Consider the following 17,975-nt stretch of genomic DNA (forward strand, 5'->3'; position numbering starts at 1 on the left):
ACAAATAACCTGTATATAGGATTCCAGTGATTTATAAACCCAAATCACTGAATGAGGCCAATTCTAATAATTAACTCACATAAATGTCAACCATCCACACAGGCCCTACATAAGAGGTGAAAACAAGAACCAGGATATTTACGAAATCTAAGTTATTAGTAAATAAGTGTTGTTTTAATCGCCTTTTATAGAAAAATACTCAGTGTGCGGATTAGGAGTTGCCTTCAATTACGTCCACATAAACATGTTTATTTTTTATTACATGTTTTATACGGAGCATATATTAGATTAATATATATTAACATATTATTAGCACCTTTGTTTTGCAACTACTGAAGAAACATAATTATCTGATTTTTAAAAATTTTTAGATTTCATGTCTAATTTTTAAAATCCAAAGATTAAAAACTTGAATATTCCCACTTATATTTGTTCCTCTTTGGCCCACTGCTATAATTTCAGCAATTTCATTTTCAGAGAACTTAGATGTGCAAAATAAGTTAGAATTCATTAAGAAGTTCAGCCCCCTCATTTTGCAGAAGAAGAAGAGAGAGAGAGTGAATTGTTCAGAGTCACCCATGTAGTTTACAGCAGAGCTGGTACTAGAACCTAGGTCCAATTTCCTTTTCCACTGTCGCCTGACTCCCTTTTAGCAATAGATGTTTGGGTTTCTTAATAAATTTATTTTATTTATTTATTTTTGGCTGTATTGAGTCTTCGTTGCTGTGCGTGGGCTTTTCTCTAGTTGCCATGAGCGCAGGCTACTCTTCGTTGCGGCGCACGGGCTTCTCATCGCGGTGGCTTCTCTTATTGCAGAGCACAGGCTCTAGGTGCGCGGGCTTCAATAGTTGTGGCTCGCGGGCTCTAGAGCGCAGGCTCAGTAGTTGTGGTGCACAGGCTTAGTTGCTCCGCGGCATGTGAGATCTTCCCAGACCAGGGCTCGAACCTGTGTCCCCTGCAATTGCAGGCAGATTCCTAACCACTGTGCCACCAGGGAAGCCCAGCAATAGATGTTTAATGGAAAGAACACTGGACCAGCTGTCAGGATATGTAATTCTTGACCAGGTCACTAACAAGTGAGCTGTGAAAACTCCCTGGGATCAGTTTCCTCTGCTGTAAAATAAAGGAACTGGACTCAGTGACCTCTAGTGTCCTTTCAGATCATAGAATTCTGTGATAATATAGTTCTTGCCCAGCTGAGCTCAATATTCTAGGTCTGTTTTGCATTGATAAATTTTTATATTTTATTTGTAATCTTGCTCTGTTTTGAATCTTCTGGAAGTAGCATAACTATAAAATATTGTTATTGTTTTTATCTAAAGAGTTAAAAAACATTACAAATGCATTTTGTCCAAGAAACAACTTTTTGTGTTACCATTTACCTCTATCCAGGTAACTCAGCCTTTGCCTCTGAGCTCATAGGCACTAGCTTGCTGTACCCCTGTGTTCCCCAAATCCTGCCATCATTCTGGGCATTTCTAGTGCCAGGGACCATTCCTTGCCCTCCCTAAAGCCAACCATCTTTAAAGCCACTTGACTCAGGGGACCCACTCCCGTGGCCACACATGGTCCTTTACATATACTTGGAAATGTAAAAACAAGCATAAATTCCTCACTCCTACCATATTCCACCCGTCTTTCTCCTCTCCCACTCTGTCAGTTCTTCTGCTTCATGGGAACCCCTAGTTTATCCAGTTCCTATTTCCCCACGCGGAGAAACAGCCAGGGACCCAATGACCAAAGAGGCTTCCTGTTCCTCCACGGACCTCACCCCAGTAGTCAATCCCCAATCCTGGACGACTCCATCTCTGGCTTTTTCTTCTCCACTGCCCCACGGCTCAGTGCAGCAGGGAAACTCATTATCAATACACGCGTTAGACTTTAAATCCCTTCCTTAACATTTCTGACAGATATACTGTCCTTAATACCATGACAAGGGGTCGGCACTTACCTATTTCTATGTGTGTTGAAATGCCACACGGTGAGCTTCTAGGGCAGAGGGAGCCCAGTGCAATCAGCACTCCTGACCAGAATCTGAAAGTAGACATGCTCTCATTACTCCCTGCTCCTATGGTGACGAGAAATGCTCAGAGCTGCGGCAGCACGGTGTCTGAAATCCTGGCCCAGACCCACTGCTCTCCCGCTAAGCAGGTCACTGACACGGGAAACCCAGCCTCATTTCAAAATAATATCATTTTCCAGTGAACTCAACTGTTTAACTACTGTTTAACTTCACCAGAACAGCAAACAAACTCCACCTGGGAAAGAAAAAAGCGATAAACTGAAATCTAAATGCCTCCAGGTGGTGCATTCCCATCTTCTGACCCCGCTTTCCCCTGGATTTCTTTTTAACATGAAATCTGGACGGAGACACAAGCAAAGCTGTCTCCAAATATTCTTCGCTTTCTTTAAAAAAAAAAAAAAGACTCACCTGTCTCTATTGATAATCAGTATATTGGACCACCTCACCTTACAAGAGCCGATTTCTCTTGCATCTTTCCACACGTACGTCTGGTTACCCTGTCTCCTTAGCCTCTGAAGCCACAAGGGCTGGGAAATCTTTTATGACGATCAGCTGGAACCAGCTTCTCTTTCAGTATCTGGCAACAAATTATGACACTTGTGTGGGATTGATTACACAACAGCAGCCACTCCTGGTCTTTTTATCTCTGGCTATTCTTATAGGGCTTATCCAGAGCTTGCTGCCTGGTCAGATTCCTGCAGCCCAAACAAAGATGCCAATACCACTGTCGGTGGGTGGGGAGTGGAGGGGCAAGTGGGGAGAGACAGATTTAGGACCAAGAAAGAAGGATTCAGAAAATGCTAGGTTCAGAATACACCTGACAAAGTATCCAATCTATAGCACTTAACCCATGGGAAACATTAGGTTTAACTCTTCATAGAAATGATGGTGATCTTAAAGCTCAAATTATGCATATTATACCTTAAAAACAAGAAAGGAGATTTTAAAAGAGTGGGAGGACACGGTATTCCTTCTCAGGTTAGCCAAACGGAAGAGAAGAATAGAAGATGGGATGATTTGAGACCCTTAGGTGTCTGCCAAGCTTCCTCTGTAACCCTAACTCTGCATCTGCAAAGCCCCAAGGAAAGGAATCCTAGAGCTCTCCCTCAACCCTGATGGCATGAGGCCCTGCTGCTCCTGTTTGTAGGTCAGAGGCCATAAGCTGATGTGTTTTGTTTGGCAAATAGGGTGTTTTATAAATTTAGGCCAACTTTTTTTTTTTTAATGGGGAAAATCCACATAGAAACCTAGATTTCTAGCTCTCTTTAAAAAAGCAAAACAACAAACTGGCTACATGAACTGACATTCCCATGTGATGTACCACCAGCTGAAGCTGAAGAGCCAGCAGTCTCCCCTCCACAGACAGAGGTGCCCTCCCCACGTCCTCCAGCCCGCCCCACACACACGTGTACAGGTTGCCATGCCCCTCTGGCCATCAGAGGCCACGGAGTTTGCTCCCCTGTCATTCCGGGCTTTCCAAAGCCTGCAAGAGAGGGGGAGGCAATTATAACTTAGGGCTCTGGTAAGCCCAGAAGACCCAGGAGTATTCAATGAATAACAGTAAAGGGTTGCAAAGGGTCGACAGGGAAAATGTAACACTGCCTGAAGACAATATCTAATCAGGTTTAATAAAGCAAACCTCTCCAAAAGGCACCAGAGAAAGAAATGGGTTCAGGGTTCAGTAACTAAGCCATATTAATGCCAAATTTCTCATTACATATATTTTTTGTGTTTAAGATTCAGAATGACTTGATTTTAGGTGTGTAATAGAATGGGAGGGGTTATTTGCTTAGGCAGTACAGTGTGATGGTTTTGAGATAGGGCCTTTGTAGGACAATGATGCTTGTAACGAAGATATGACTTTTAAAGGAAAGTTAAAATGGAGCTGGCAATATTAAGAAAGCTACCTGACAAAGGTGTATGGAATTGTTTTTCTTTCTACCCCACGCCCTCTTTCCCTAATACAGGTGGCTTTGTTATAAAATAGACATCATGAGTCTACCATTTAGAGCTTTTCTGGAAATAGAGACACAAGCTGAGAAGTAAACATGCAGGTATATTAAGGAATGAGTGGGGAGATACAGGCTTGAGAGCCACAAGGCCTTAGGTTTCATTTGGGTCCCTGTTCCGCTACCTTCTATTAGGGTGACCTTGGGCAAGTTACTAAAACTTTCGTTGCCTCAGTTTCCTTACTTATAAAATTATCCATAAAAATGGGGATAATAATAATGCCTACCATATAGGGTTGCCATGAAGATCAGATGAGTATATAGGTAACATGCTTAAAAGAGACTGGTATAGGGCTTCCCTGGTGGCGCAGTGTTTGAGAGTCCGCCTGCCGATGCAGGGGACACGGGTTCGTGCCCCGGTCCGGGAAGATCCCACATGCCGCTTCCCGTGAGCCATAGCCGCTGAGCTTGCGCGTCCGGAGCCTGTGCTCCCAACGGAAGAGGCCACAACGGTGAGACGCCCGCATACCCCCCCAAAAAAAAAAAAAAAAAAAAAAGTGACTGGTATACAGTAAGTGTTTAATGAATGTTAACTATTATCATTCAAAAGAAATGTTCCCTTTCTAAAAGATGCACCTTAGACTTCTATCGAGTAACTATATTCCTTATTGAATTTAAAAATAAAAACTTTACACTCAGATATACAGCAATATACCTTTTATAACAGTTTAGATTGGTATATGAAACCAACACAGGGTAGGACTTTTGAAGTGAAGGTGGGTCTCCTTGTGCAGTTAAATGAGATACAATTTTGAGGTCCAGAAACTTTTGAGATAAAGCAGACAATTTCAGCTCACTTCTGCACAGTCTAATATGTTGCTGTCATCATAGTGCCCTTATAGTGAATGGAAGAGAGGATGGAGAAAGTGAGAATTAGAGGTAGAGGACAGGGGAAAGCCAAGGGGAAAGGAAGAAAGGTCCCTGTCACCTGGTGGTCTTATCCTTTTAAGCCCTGGTGAACACAACTGGCCAGCTCTGGGCGGGCCTAGAAGCAAGCCCGGAACGAGGAGGGAATTTTTCCCACCCTAAATGGGAACTTGCAAAGAGCACAGAGCAGTGAGTTGGGGAGAAGGGCAGGGGACATGGTGAATTTCCTAGGCCCTGGGCACTTTTGCCTTGGTTGGGGTGGTGGGGGGGAGGGTCCCTTCCTTCATAAAAATAAACTTTTAAAAAATCACATTTTACATCTGCATTGGTATAAAGGTTATTAATACTGAATGTAAAAGCTTATTTTTTTATTCTGATTTTATAAGAAGGTCAATATTTTTGTGTTCCCCTAAAAGTCCTATGGGCCCTAGGCAGAGTGGGCACCGTTTGAAATAGAACCTTGAAAAAATAATAAGTAAAAAAAAAAAGTAATTTTGGATCGAGAGAGGCAGCCACAGCAGACTTCACTTTTCCGGGGCTTAGTTTTTGCTCAGCAGAATGGATTTCCCCAACACTTAGAAATCAACTATCCGTAGAGCTCCCTCTGCAGGCCGTAGGTGGAAGCACACCAGCTCCCCAATCCCGAATGTGATACCCAACCAGCTGTGGTCTCCATCAGGACTGCCTCTCACCTCCCAATTCCTTCAATAGAATACAGAACCCAAAAGTGAACCCACTCACACAAAAGATTAAACACTATTTAATTAAGTGGTATTCCCATTTCTGCCAAATGTGACGGACTCAAGATTGAGTGACAGTGACTCAGCAAAAACCAAAGTCAAAATATAAAGTACCGCCTCGGCCTTTTGCAAATAAAAATCTAGAAAAGGTAAAGAGCCCATAGGCTCTGCAAAAGCCAGCAAGAGACTCTCCACTCAGGAGAGATACAGAAGGGGAGTTTTTTGAGACTAGTGATCCAATCAACGCCTAGAGTTAGGCTTCATTTGAACCCACAAATTCCGAGTATAGGCCTGCTATTTTTATTTTTATCCTCATTGAAGTTGAGGCTTCCTTGCTACTTGCAGGGTTTTAGGCCAAGTCTAATTGTGATTATACCTTGGTTGATGATTTTGACAAAATGGTCCCACTGACTAGTAGGTGTCCTAACTTTAGTCTTACTAGTTGTTTGAACCAGGGCAGCTAGCATGGCTTTGAACACTGCTGAATTTAACGTACTGAGTAATGCTGTACTGAGCATATGTTAAATCACAACAAACCTATGGGGTAGGTATTGTTCCATTCTACAAAGGAGAGGAAGGAGGTTAAATAAATTGTAGAAGGTTACACAGCTTGCCAACAACAGATTCTGAGCTTAGATCCAAGTCTGTTCGTCTCCAAAGGCGCTTATATCATGGGCACCCCTGCTTGCTCCCAGTTAATGGAGAGAACACTTAGACACACACTTAGAAAAGCATCCAGGCAGCAGAACGGTGGACCACACTGCACCCCCTCGGAGAACCCTCGCCCCAAATCCTGAGTGCACAGGAGCTATGGCGATAAAGAATCGTGATCACGTCCTTAGAAGCTGGGGCAGACACCAGCATATTCATGGGCCAAGCACAAATGCCGGTGGCGGGGGAATGCCGGTTTGGGGGAGTGGTGGAGAGAGGGAGCGGTTCTCTTGCAGCGGTTGAGGGGCTAAGGAAAAGTTAGACAAACGAGAGGGACAAAGGTGACGGCACGGCAGTCCTCAGGTGTCTCTCCCAGCGACCCTTCCCAGGTCGCGCAGGAAGCCAAGCCGCCCGGCGCTCAGGGTTAAGGTCCAGACTGCGCGGAGATGCAGAGCGAAGAGCGCGGGGAGAGGGCGCTGCTTCGCGTCTCGGCCACCTTCAGCCCGCGTCCGCCGCCACCCGGCGCGTCCCCGCCGCCGCCGCCGCCGCCGCCGCCTTGATCCCTGCACCCGGGTGCGCACGCTCGCTTGCCTGCTTCCTGCCGCCGCCGCAGCCGCCGCCGCCGCCGCCGCCTGGGCCATGGCGACCTGTTTTCGGCTGCGGAGCTGCCTGGCCCTGCACCTCCCGCGGACGCCTCCCAGCCGGGTCCTCCGCCCCCGCGCCGACTACCCGGTGGCCCGGATTCGCGGCTACGCCCGGGGCCCATTGGGCCTTTCCTCGGCCCTGCTGCGCACCGACGGCTTCGTGGGCGGCAGCTGGCTCTCGGCCGCCGCCACCTTCCCGGTGCACGACCCGGCCAGCGGCGCCGAGCTGGGCTTGGTGGCCGACTGCGGGGTACCCGAGGCCCGCGCCGCCGTGCGTGCCGCCTACGAGGCTTTCTGCAGCTGGAGGGGGGTCTCGGCCAAGGTGAGTGCGCGCCGGGTCCAGGGGGCGATCGGGCTTTGCCCTCTAGTGAAACCAGCTGTCACCTCCCCTCCCCAATGCTCCGGCATCCACCACGGGGACAGTCATGGTAACAAGAAAAGAGATGGCTAACAAATCCGTTTGGAGCGTCGGCTTTGTGCCAAGCCCTGTGCCGGCGCTAGGGAGCACAGCCCCAGCCTCAAGCCTCACAAGGTATCCAGTAGGTGAGGCAGAACACCAACATGCGATTACAAGCGAGCAGGCTGAGCAGGCCGGTGCGTGCGTGTGTGCATGTGTGTTGGGGGTGGAGGGCGGGAAGGGTCAGGGAAGGTGAGAGCACGAGTGACTTCAGAGCATCTTCAGTGGTCCACGAGGAGGCTGGTAGTGAGTGCCTCGGGCTCGAGTCACGAACTCGGCAGTGGAGAGAACTGGGGAAAAGAATCGAGCAGGGGAAGGGACCAGTCCAGGACCAGTCTCCAGGTTTGGGGCCTGATTAGAGAGCTCCATCTATTAACTGACATAGAGAATAGTGGAGAATTGGGGGTGCGGGATGGGGGCTGTTAGAGCATTTATTATGTGACACCGAGGAATCAGCCCAATGAAGTGACTGTCCACCCTGTCCGTCAGCATCCTCCCTCTGAAGAAAGATACAAATCCAGCAATAAGGTCCAAGTACCCTAGGGAGTCGTAGCTTTCATTCATCCATTAGATATTGTCTGGGCAACTGCTATGCCACGCACTGTGGGAGGTGCTTGCGATACAGCAATCAACAAAAAAGATTCCTGCCCTCTTGGAGTTCACTTGGGGGTGAGGGGTGGGAGGGGAGTTCTAACCTGTAAACAAAACATAGCTAAACAAATATGTTAGAAGTGATGGATGCTATGAGGGAAAAAAAGGTAGAGAAGGAGGGCTAAGAGGATCAGAGGCCAGAGAAAAGGGGCAAGATGCAAAATAAGTAGTGTGGGCAGGTGTATTGGTTTGCTAGGGCCGCCATAAGAGTATCACAGACTAGGTGGCTTAAACAATAGGAATTTCTGGTCTCAAAGCTCTGGAAGCTAGAAATCTGCTATCAAGGTGTGGGCAGGGTTGGTTTCTTCTGAGGCCCCTCTCTCTGGCTTGTAGATGGCCGTCGTCCCCCATCTTCACATGCTTCTGCCTCTGAACTTGTCAGTGTCCTAGTCTCTTCTTGTGAAGACACTAGTTATATTGGGTTAGGATCCACCCTAATGACCTCATTTAACCTTAAAAACCTCTTTCAGGCTTCCCTGGCGGCGCGATGGTTGAGAGTCCGCCTGCCAATGCAGGGGACGCGAGTTCGTGCCCCGGTCCGGGAAGATCCCACATGCTGCGGAGCGGCTGGGCCCATGAGCCATGGCCGCTGAGCCTGCGCGTCCGGAGCCTGTGCTCCGTAACGGGAGAGGCCACAACAGTGAGAGGCCCGCATGCCGCAAAAAACAAAAAAAACTCTTTCAAGACCCTATCTCCAAATGCAGTCACATTCTGAGGTACTGGGGGGTTATATGAATTGCGGAGGGGGACCCTATAACATCAGGGTAGGCCTCATTGAGGACATGAGATGCAAAGACCAAAGGAGGTGAGGGAATTCAGCTGGAGCAAAAATCCTGAGTCAGGGGCATGCCTGACACAGGTGTAGATCAGCAAGGAGGCCCGTGTGCTGAGGGGACTAACGTGGGGGGAGAGTCCTAGGAGGAGGGTGCTGGATCCAGTGGGCTGCGGAGCTATTTTAAGGACTGAGTGGGGTTTTACTGCGAGTGAGGCGGGGCTCCATTTCAAAGGGTTTCAGTCTATTCCCAGTGCTGAGAATAGACTGAAGGGGGGCCAATGGTGGAAGCCCAGAGGGCTAGGAGGCTGTGCCAGTGACTCCTGTGGGAGATGCTGATGGGCCTGCACTAGGGTGGGAGCCGTTCAGGCGGTGAGCAGTGTTCTGATCAAGGATATATTCTGAAGGTAGAGGCAACTGGATTCCCCGACAGATTATTACAGATGAGGTGTGAGAGAAAGACAGGATGGAATGATGACCCCAGGGCTTCTGGCCAGAGCCACTGGAAGGAAGGAGTAACTGTCCAGAGACGGGAAGGGGGTTAGAGGAGCAGCATTGGGGCGAGACATCGGAGCTCAGCTTTGGACACACTGAGTCTGAGATGTTGTTAGTCACCAAGTGAGGGTGTTAAGTAGGATGTTGGCTACGTGAGTCAGGAGAGGGAGGCCTGAGCTAGAGACAGCACGCGTGTGCACTTACAGCTGTGGGAATGGCGAGCTTACAGGAAGGGTGGGCATTGAGGCTGAGCCCTGGGCCCTCTGCCGTTGTTTTGGAGCCCCACCAGGGCCCGCAGCCTCAAGCCTGCCATGTAGGGGTGTTACAGTGCCCTGGCGCTCTTCCAGGTGCAGTCAGGTGGTCTTCCCTGGGGCTTCTTGAAAGGACCTTGGAGCGTCTTACTAAGGAAGTGGTGGGTTTGGCTTTCTAAGGAAGCTGGGTCCACCTCTGCAGCTTGGACGGTGGGGCGCAAACGCAGCTTGTAAGGCAGCTTTCTTGCCCCGAGGCCTCTGCTGCTCGCCCCGCTGCCCCCCAGCTATCTTCTGCTTTCCTCTCTAGGCCCACTCACGTCCCGCCATTCCTGGGGTCTGGCTCGTGTATCATGTCTGCCATGGCGTCCATTGGACCACACAGCCTTCCGTCAGTCTCCCCCGAACCCGTAGCGTGGCCCGTACCCTTGTCTCGCCCTTCCCCTTGACATCTTTTGCATTACTTCACGTCTTTCTTTTCACGCGTTTTATGACCTCCTTTCTCCACCTTGTGAACTCCTAGAGGAGTTCAGGGAAAGATGGTTACTGACGCGTTTACTGACCGCCTTATAAGCTGATGCATTACTTCCTTGTGGCCTGCTGTAACGAATCACCCCAAACTCAGGGACTTAACAAAACGCAACAACACAAACTTACTCTTACAGTTCTGGAGGTCAGAAGTCCAAAACGGGTTTGCAGGGCTGCATTCCTTCAGGAACTCTAGGGCTTTCCTTGCTTTTTCCAGCTCCTAGAAGCCGCCCGTAGTCTGTGGCCCCAGAGCACTCCAACCTCTCCTTCTGTATCACACCTCCCACACTGCCTCTGCCCCGCCTCTCTCCCTCTTATAGACATCCTTGTTGGTTACACTGGGCCCACCTGGGTAATTCAGGATCCTCTCCTTGCTGCAAGGTCCTTAACTTAATCACGTCGGCAGAATCCCTTCTGCCTTGTAAAGTAATATGTTCACAGGTTCCAGGGATTAGGCTGAGGCCCTCTTTGAGGGCTGTTGTTGCACCTTCCACAGCTGAGTACTGTTCTTGGTGCTCCAGGTGCATTTTGTTTAGTCCTTTCAATGGCCCTGTGAGGTAGACAGTCGAGCCATGCTGTGCACGAGGAAACTGGCTTACAGAGGCTCCTGGTTATGTAACTTCACTGTCGCTCAAGTGGAGGGTCTGGGATTTGAGCCCCACGTTACTCCATCCACCAGCAGCCTCCCCAGCGCCCTGTCTGAGGCCTGCACACTTACTCAGCTCCTTACAAAGGCTGGAGCCGCTTCCTGGGGCTGGCGCCACAGAGTACCACAGACTTGGTGGTTTAAACCACAGAAACGTGTCACCTCAGTTCCGGAGGCAAGAAGCCTGAAATCAAGGTGTCGGCAGGGTTGGTTCCTTCTGAGGGCTCCGAGGGAAGGAACGGTTCCAAGTCTCTCTCCTCGGCTTATAGATGGCCATCTTCTCCCTGTGTCTCTCTGTGTCATCTTCCCTCTGTGCGTGCTTCTGTCTTGTCCAAATTTCCCCTTTTTATAAGGACATCAGTCATAGTGGGTTAGGGCCCATCCCGATGACCTTGTCTTAACTGGATGACCTCTGTCAAGACCCCATCTCCCCATCTCTGAGGTGCTGGGAATTGGGACTCCAACACGCCATTTTTGGGCAGGCGCAACTAACCCGTAACACGGGCCGCGCACACTGAGGGCAATTTGTGGCCTCTGCTGGTTTCTGTGTTCAGACTGGACCCTGGGTTTTCTGCCAGCAAGCAGAATCTGCTTTTTATTCTTACCGTTCTCATGCTTTCCGTGTTCTTCTCTCATTCTCTCTCAGACTCTGTGTGGTGCTCTATTCCTTGCAGGCCATTTACTCATATTTCTTTTTTTTCTTTAATCCAGGCCTCCTAGATTTTAGTCTTTCCTTTCTTACCCAGAATAAGTCACAGCACACAGGCCCACAGTCATCAGATTCTTAACCAGTGTTGCACAGAGCGAGGGTGAAATTACTGCAGTAATACTGTTTTAAGAGCTGTCAATGCCTGTTCTCTGGGGGTTGGAGATTCAGAAGACTTCATCTCAATGACACCCTTGAGAGCTAAGATAACGAAGCTTATTAGCTTATCCAAAATAGGGAAGGGAAAGAACCCAGAGAAAGATGGTTAGTGGTGCTTACAGTCTCAGGCTCCCTGCTCATGAGTGGAATGAGAAAATAATTTAAATCTTAACACCTGCTGGATGGATTAGGATGACAGAATCACAAACAATGTTTGCTCGTTGCTGTGGGCAACCTTTCAGGCAGGTAGGAATAAACCAAAGATTCTCCTTTGCTTCGGATACACCTGTTTGGATGCAGGAAGCCAGAGCTCGGGGGCACATCTTCCTTCGGGGCACCTCTGTGTGGCCTGGTTGACCTGGATTCTCTGGGCCCTCTTTTTTTTTTATGGTTTTATATGAGTTCCTTTTTAAAAATTTTTGTTTTTCTTTTTTTGCGGTACGCGGGCCTCTCACTGTTGTGGCCTCTCCCGTTGCGGAGCACAGGCTCCGGACGCGCAGGCTCAGCGGCCATGGCTCACGGGCCCAGCCGCTCCACGGCATGTGGGATCTTCCCGGACCGGGGCACGAACCCGTGTCCCCTGCATCGGCAGGTGGACTCTCAACCACTGCGCCACCAGGGAAGCCCTAAAAAAATTTTTTTTAAGAAACCATTTCTTCCATAATATACTTAATAATCCAATTTATTCATTCATCCTTTTATCTTTGGAAATTTTAAAAAACTGATAAAATGTACATAAAACTTACCATTTTAGCCATTTGCAAGTGTACCATTCAGTGGCATCAAGGGCATCCACCGTGTTGTGCCTGGGCCCTCTTCTTAAGTGTGCAAAACCCCTTCAGATGCCTTACACACCCTGCAACCTCCACCCCAGTCTGTGGGACAAATTTAACTAGCCAGTGAGTCGTTAAAATAAAGAACTATACTTGAGGACATTGTGTTGAGTGAAATAAGTCAGTCATGGGACAAAGGCTGTATGATTCTACCTATATAAGGTACCTAGAGCAGTCCAATTCACAGAGGCAGAAAGTAGAATCGTGCTTGTCAGAGGCTGCGGGGAGTGGAGAGTTATTGTTTAACAGGTACAGAGTCTCCGTTCTGTAAGACGAAAAGCATTCTGGAGATGGATGGTGGTGACTGTTGTACAACACTGTGAATGTGCTTAATGCCACTGAACTGCATACTTAAAAATGATTAAGACGGCAAATTTTAGTGTATTTCACTGCAATTAAACATACCTTTTTTTTTAAAGGAACTATACCTTAGTGTGGTGAAATTCAAGTTATTCATATTTACCATAAATAATAACAGCTGTTCCACAGAACTTTTTTCTCTCACAATTTATGACTCCGCACACCTTGTTAGATGCAACTTGAAAATTGGATCTTTGTTATCACTTATCAAAGAAAGATCTGTACACCTGAAACAAATATAATGTGTGTCAATAATACCTCAATTTAAAAAAAAGGTCAATGTATGTCTCCCCAAGAATGAGACCACACAGCAAATATTTTAGGAAACTGAAGATTATTTAATAGTCTCTCTTACACTTGGCATTTTACTATTTTTCAATTCTTTTTCAGGAGAGGAGTTCTTTACTTCGGAAATGGTACGACTTAATGATACAAAATAAGGATGACCTTGCCAAGATAATCACAGCTGAAAGTGTAAGTTCAGACGCTAACTTACTACCTGAAGAAATTGTCCAGGAGTTCTTAGACTGAAGTGTGGGGAAGCCTCTAACTTCAGTGCTGTAGCTAAAGAAAATGTGAATTCCTTGCCTAACGATCAGATATCAGCTAATTCTTATTTTGGGCACAAAATTAAGTCAGGCACGCCTATTTAATAATATGCAAGAAATAGATTTTGAGTGGGACTGCGTGAATACTGCTTTTCCACCATTCCAGGTTTTTAGCATGTGATTGCTTTGATTGATTTTTCATGTTGTTTTTGTACATTTTCAAAGGTACCAGTTTTTTGGTTGCTCTAATAAATTACTTTCCACCGTTCACAACATTTAGAAGATGTTCGAAGGAAAAGAAATTGAAGAGGCAGTTCTAGGTGCCTCCTCCTAATTGTAAACATATTGAGAATGCAAATGATGACTGTGGCTCAGGGCGGTCTTGAAACTGTTAGGTGTCATTTCGGGGGCCTCCAAGAAGCCTGGTCCTTTATGTCTCAGTGCAGAAACAACAATTCAACGAGAGGCAAAGTGATAGATAAGAAGTGATTTAGGACTTCCCTGGTGGCGCAGTGGTTAAGAATCCGCCTGCCAATGCCGGGGACATGGGTTTGAGCCCTGGTCCGGGAAGATCCCACATGCCGCGAAGCAACTAACCCCGTGTGCCACAACTACTGAGCCTGCACTCTAGAGCCCACGAACCACAACTACTGAGCCCCCGTGTCACAACTACTGAAGCCCGTGCGCCTAGAGCCTGTGCTCTGCAACAGGAGAAGCCACCGCAATGAGAAGCCCATGCACCGCAACAAAGAGTAGCCCCCGCTCGCCTCAACTAGAGAAAGCCGGTGTGCAGCAGCAAAGACCCAGCACAACCATAAATAAATAAATATATAAATTTAGTTTTTTAAGAAAGTGATTTATTAGAATAGGTTGCTTGTGAGGCTTACAAGCGGGCAGGCAAGCATTGCGCTGCCCCACGTACTTAGTGGGTTACATTTTTATAATCAGAGGAAGAGAGGGGTGGAGGAGAAGACCTTCTTTGTCTTTCTTGAGTAGGTATCACGTTTCTGTCATCGGCTCCGCCTCCACTTTGGGTTTTTTGTCCCTACATGGTCAGGCCAGGACTGTCACGGCACTTTGGAAAAATTATTTCAGGTCTCACTACAATGAGGGTCTTTCACTTTGAAATGTCCTTTCCATAAATGATTTTTGTGTGTGCACAGAGCATGTGCTGGGGGTCATTAACTTGATGACACCACCGACAGGTTGTAGGTCTCATGCCACCATTGTTTTATTGTATTGGGGCATGTCTCATGCTTCTGTTGTATGATTTTGTTGCTAATCAAGTTAGCTTGATTTTGTTAAGCAAGCCAATCTGGCTTTGATGCTAAGCGACTTGTTCGGCTTTATGAGTCAAGCAAGCCCACATTGTTTCAGGATTTTCCCATTACTTTCTTGAGTGATCATTAACCTTACTGTGGTCTCCTAAAGTCCCCTCTCTATCCACAGTCCCCTAATGGGGTTTCTAAGCTATTTGATTATCCTACTCAATTCCTATCAGCCTGGCAGGCTTCCTTCCATCACCATTTGTGATTCTGCTTTCTAAGACTCACACTGAGGTTAGTGTTGACTTAATATATATTCACAACCTAAAAGTTGAGAGTTTTGTTTTATTCGGCGGGAATTTCTAGGACCTCAAGCCCGGGAGGCAGCATCTCAAGTAACCCTGAGAGAACTGCTCTGAGGAGGTGAAGTGCAGAGCCAGGTTATACAGAAGTTTTGCAACAAAGAGCAGGTAGTCTGAATGTCAAAGGATTATTGTAAAGAAAACCAGATCCCAAGTTAAGGAATTTAGCGCTTTCCTTTGTATGGGAAGATGCAAGATTCTGGGCTCACTGAAATCATTCCTTTGATATGCACCTCAGCTCTCTGGGGCCAGTATCCTGTGTTTTCACATCCTGAGTTCACTCAGGGCTCACCAGCTCACATTGGGGCTGCAAATCGCTGATGACTGTGACATCCTTTGTTTACTGATGTGGCAGGAAATATTCCATTTCTCATTAGAAATTTCTCAACTACCCTGTGGGTTTTGTAACGGGAGACTTTCCTGCTCTGCTTGCATCCTTGAAGAATTTAGAAACTCAGAATCATGCTTTCGTTATTAGAAGGTAATGAGTGTGTCCTTTTCTGATTTAATTTAGGGAAAGCCACTAAAGGAGGCACAGGGAGAAATTCTCTATTCTGCAAATTTCCTGGAGTGGTTTTCAGAGGAAGCCCGCCGCGTTTACGGAGACATTATCTACACCCCAGCAAAAGAAAAACGGGCCCTGGTCCTCAAGCAGCCCCTCGGTGTGGCCGCAGTCATCACTCCAGTATGTGGCAGGATCTGCAAGATCCTAGGGGAGGAGGTTGAGTGGGGTTTGAGCAGGTGTGCTCATCCTGTTAGCTCTGTCACCTGTTCTTGGCTTCCTGATGCCATTGCTGCATGTGGAGGTGTGTTTCCTGGTCCTCTGTGATAGGTGTGAGATGTGTGGTGGTGGCCAGGGGGCACTTCTAATGCCTGCAGAAGGGGACTGACCCCCTGGAGGACCCAGGGGCTCCTCTAACTTAGCATAAAGGCTCTTCTTGGCATTGCCTAGTACATCTAAAAAGATCTTTGGTATTTATCATTTTTTAAAAAGACTTAAGATTTGACAATTTTTAAATGTGCTATAGTTTTGAGAAAATTTTATGCTTAATTTATGGTTATCATCAACAGCAAAGTATTTATGTATCTACCAGCAGGCACTGGGCCAGGTTCTGAAAGTAAAAAGGCTAAAAAATAAGATATTGTGTCTGCCTGGATAGGGTTGCAGTATACTTGTGGGGCACCCAGCTTTCTCTACATGAACTGCCTTTCTTGGGTCCACCTTCTAGATCCCATATTAACTTCTCTACAGTGTCTGCCAGCTGGTCTCAAGACTGCGTATCTTTCCCCGCTCACCATAGTTACAGAGAACTGCCCCCCTCACTGCCTAGACTGACCAGGTTTGACTCAGAGCCGACTCTCCACTAGCTGTGTGACCTTGAGCAAATTACTTAACTGCTCTGTCTCACTTTGTCCAAACCCGCAAATGAGGAGAAAAATACCAACCTCATTGGGTTGCGATGAGGATTTAATTAATTATAGTTTAAAAGTGCTTAGAACAGTGCCTGGGACAGAATAAGCACTATATGAGTTTTTGCTGAAATAAAACATTGTTACTATAGATACACAGATGTGTACAGAGAGCTATCTATAAATATATATAGAGAGGAAAGTAATATATCATCTACCATTTTCAAAATCACCTTTGCTAATATTTTCCCCCCACAGGGTCAGCAAACTATGCCCTCAGGCCAAATCCAGCCTGCTGCCTGTGTTTGTAAATAAAGTTTTATTGGGACAGAGCCACGCCTATTCATATACATACTGTATTGTCTGTGGTCTTGAGTCCTTGTGACAGAAACTGGACATCCCACAACGCCTAAAATTTTTACTACTCGGCTCCTTACAGAGAAAGTTGGCTGTCCCCAGTGTAGATGATTTTGTACTGTTTTAAACACTGACGATGTTTCCTGTCTCTACGAGCCTTTGTCTCCCCAGTCCCTGCAGTCAGCAGGTACCAGGTGTTCTGAGAGCTCATCTGTGCAAGAACAGCTCTGCCAGGCAGTTGTGCACTGGAATTTGCTGGCTGACTTCCCAACCTGCCTGCCTTTGGACCAGGGGGCAGTCCTTCCTCTCACTTACCTCCTCTCTCTTCTGATCCAGTGGAATTTCCCCAGCGCCATGATCACGAGGAAGGTGGGGGCCGCCCTGGCCGCAGGCTGCACGGTAGTGGTGAAACCTGCCGAGGACACGCCCTTCTCTGCCCTGGCCTTGGCCGTGGTGAGCCTCTCTGCACAGAGTCCAAAAAAAGGATGTTATCTGGGATGGAAGGAAAGACTTTCGAAGCCTTCTTTGCCTGCGTCTCCTGTTTGATGGTGTTGTGTTTTAATTCACTAGCCATTATTTTAACCCAGATGATGTTCTTTATAGAAAAAATAACAGATGGGGGAGTTTTCTGTCATCTGTAGGCAATGTATTGTTTAGCCTACCCTAAAAATGATATCTAGCCATCATTTTTATTAAGTCATAGTAATGTAACTAAAATATGGGCATTTCTCAGATTCAGGGACCTCTTATTTACCGTTCCCTTCTCCAGCTCAATCTGCGTCATATCTTGTTCTTCTGTTTAAAACCCTCTAATAGCTTCTCATGTCTCTTAGAGTAAAATTCAGGCTTCCTGCAGTGGCCTTCACTTTTTAAAAATTGGGAATGTTTGATGAGTTTCTCCTGTTGTACACATTCCCCTTCATCCTTTTCTGTCCCTTACAATTTATCTTTTGAAGAAGCGAGACATTTGACTGGTAGAGTTCCCCGTAGTCTGGGGCTTTGCAGATGGCACACCATGCACTGGGTTCCTCTGTCTGCTGCACTTTCCACAGATTGGCAGCTGCATCCAGACGCTTCCTCAGATTTGGGTTCGATCCCATTTTGTGTCCTTTTGTCAGGAGGGGAGTAATGTCTGGGTGTCTCCGTTTTCATATTTGCAGCCATTGCTGTGCAATGCCACTCAGTCTGTTAATTCATTAGGAGTGCAAAAATGGTTGATATTTGAATTCTTTCCTTTTTCTTTC

General features: G+C 47.0%; 2 protein-coding genes across 6 annotated transcripts in view; one reads left to right on the forward strand and one right to left on the reverse strand.

Moving 5' to 3' along the window:
* Positions 1-2,156, reverse strand: part of GPLD1 (glycosylphosphatidylinositol specific phospholipase D1) — a 49,485-nt gene extending 47,329 nt beyond the window's left edge. For 2 of the 3 annotated variants that reach the window (XM_029242631.1, XM_029242629.1), the window contains exon 1: positions 1,952-2,109. In XM_029242631.1, coding sequence (XP_029098464.1) covers positions 1,952-2,048 — 97 coding nt within the window. In that variant the 5' untranslated portion in view covers positions 2,049-2,109. Of the gene's footprint in view, positions 1-1,951 lie in introns of all 3 variants that reach the window. The other variant, XM_029242630.1, reaches the window with a different exon arrangement.
* Positions 2,157-6,927: 4,771 nt separating this feature from the next.
* Positions 6,928-17,975, forward strand: part of ALDH5A1 (aldehyde dehydrogenase 5 family member A1) — a 28,035-nt gene continuing 16,987 nt past the window's right edge. For 2 of the 3 annotated variants that reach the window (XM_029242388.1, XM_029242389.1), the window contains exons 1-4: positions 6,928-7,256; positions 13,180-13,263; positions 15,479-15,649; positions 17,068-17,184. In XM_029242388.1, the coding sequence (XP_029098221.1) occupies positions 6,930-7,256; positions 13,180-13,263; positions 15,479-15,649; positions 17,068-17,184 (699 nt within the window). In that variant the 5' untranslated portion in view covers positions 6,928-6,929. Of the gene's footprint in view, positions 7,257-8,696; positions 8,759-13,179; positions 13,264-15,478; positions 15,650-17,067; positions 17,185-17,975 lie in introns of those variants that run through there. The other variant, XM_029242390.1, reaches the window with a different exon arrangement.

The sequence above is a fragment of the Monodon monoceros genome, unplaced genomic scaffold (genome assembly GCF_005190385.1).
Source record: "Monodon monoceros isolate NGI ecotype Baffin Bay Population unplaced genomic scaffold, NGI_Narwhal_1 Super_Scaffold_3, whole genome shotgun sequence".
NCBI lineage: Eukaryota > Metazoa > Chordata > Mammalia > Artiodactyla > Monodontidae > Monodon > Monodon monoceros.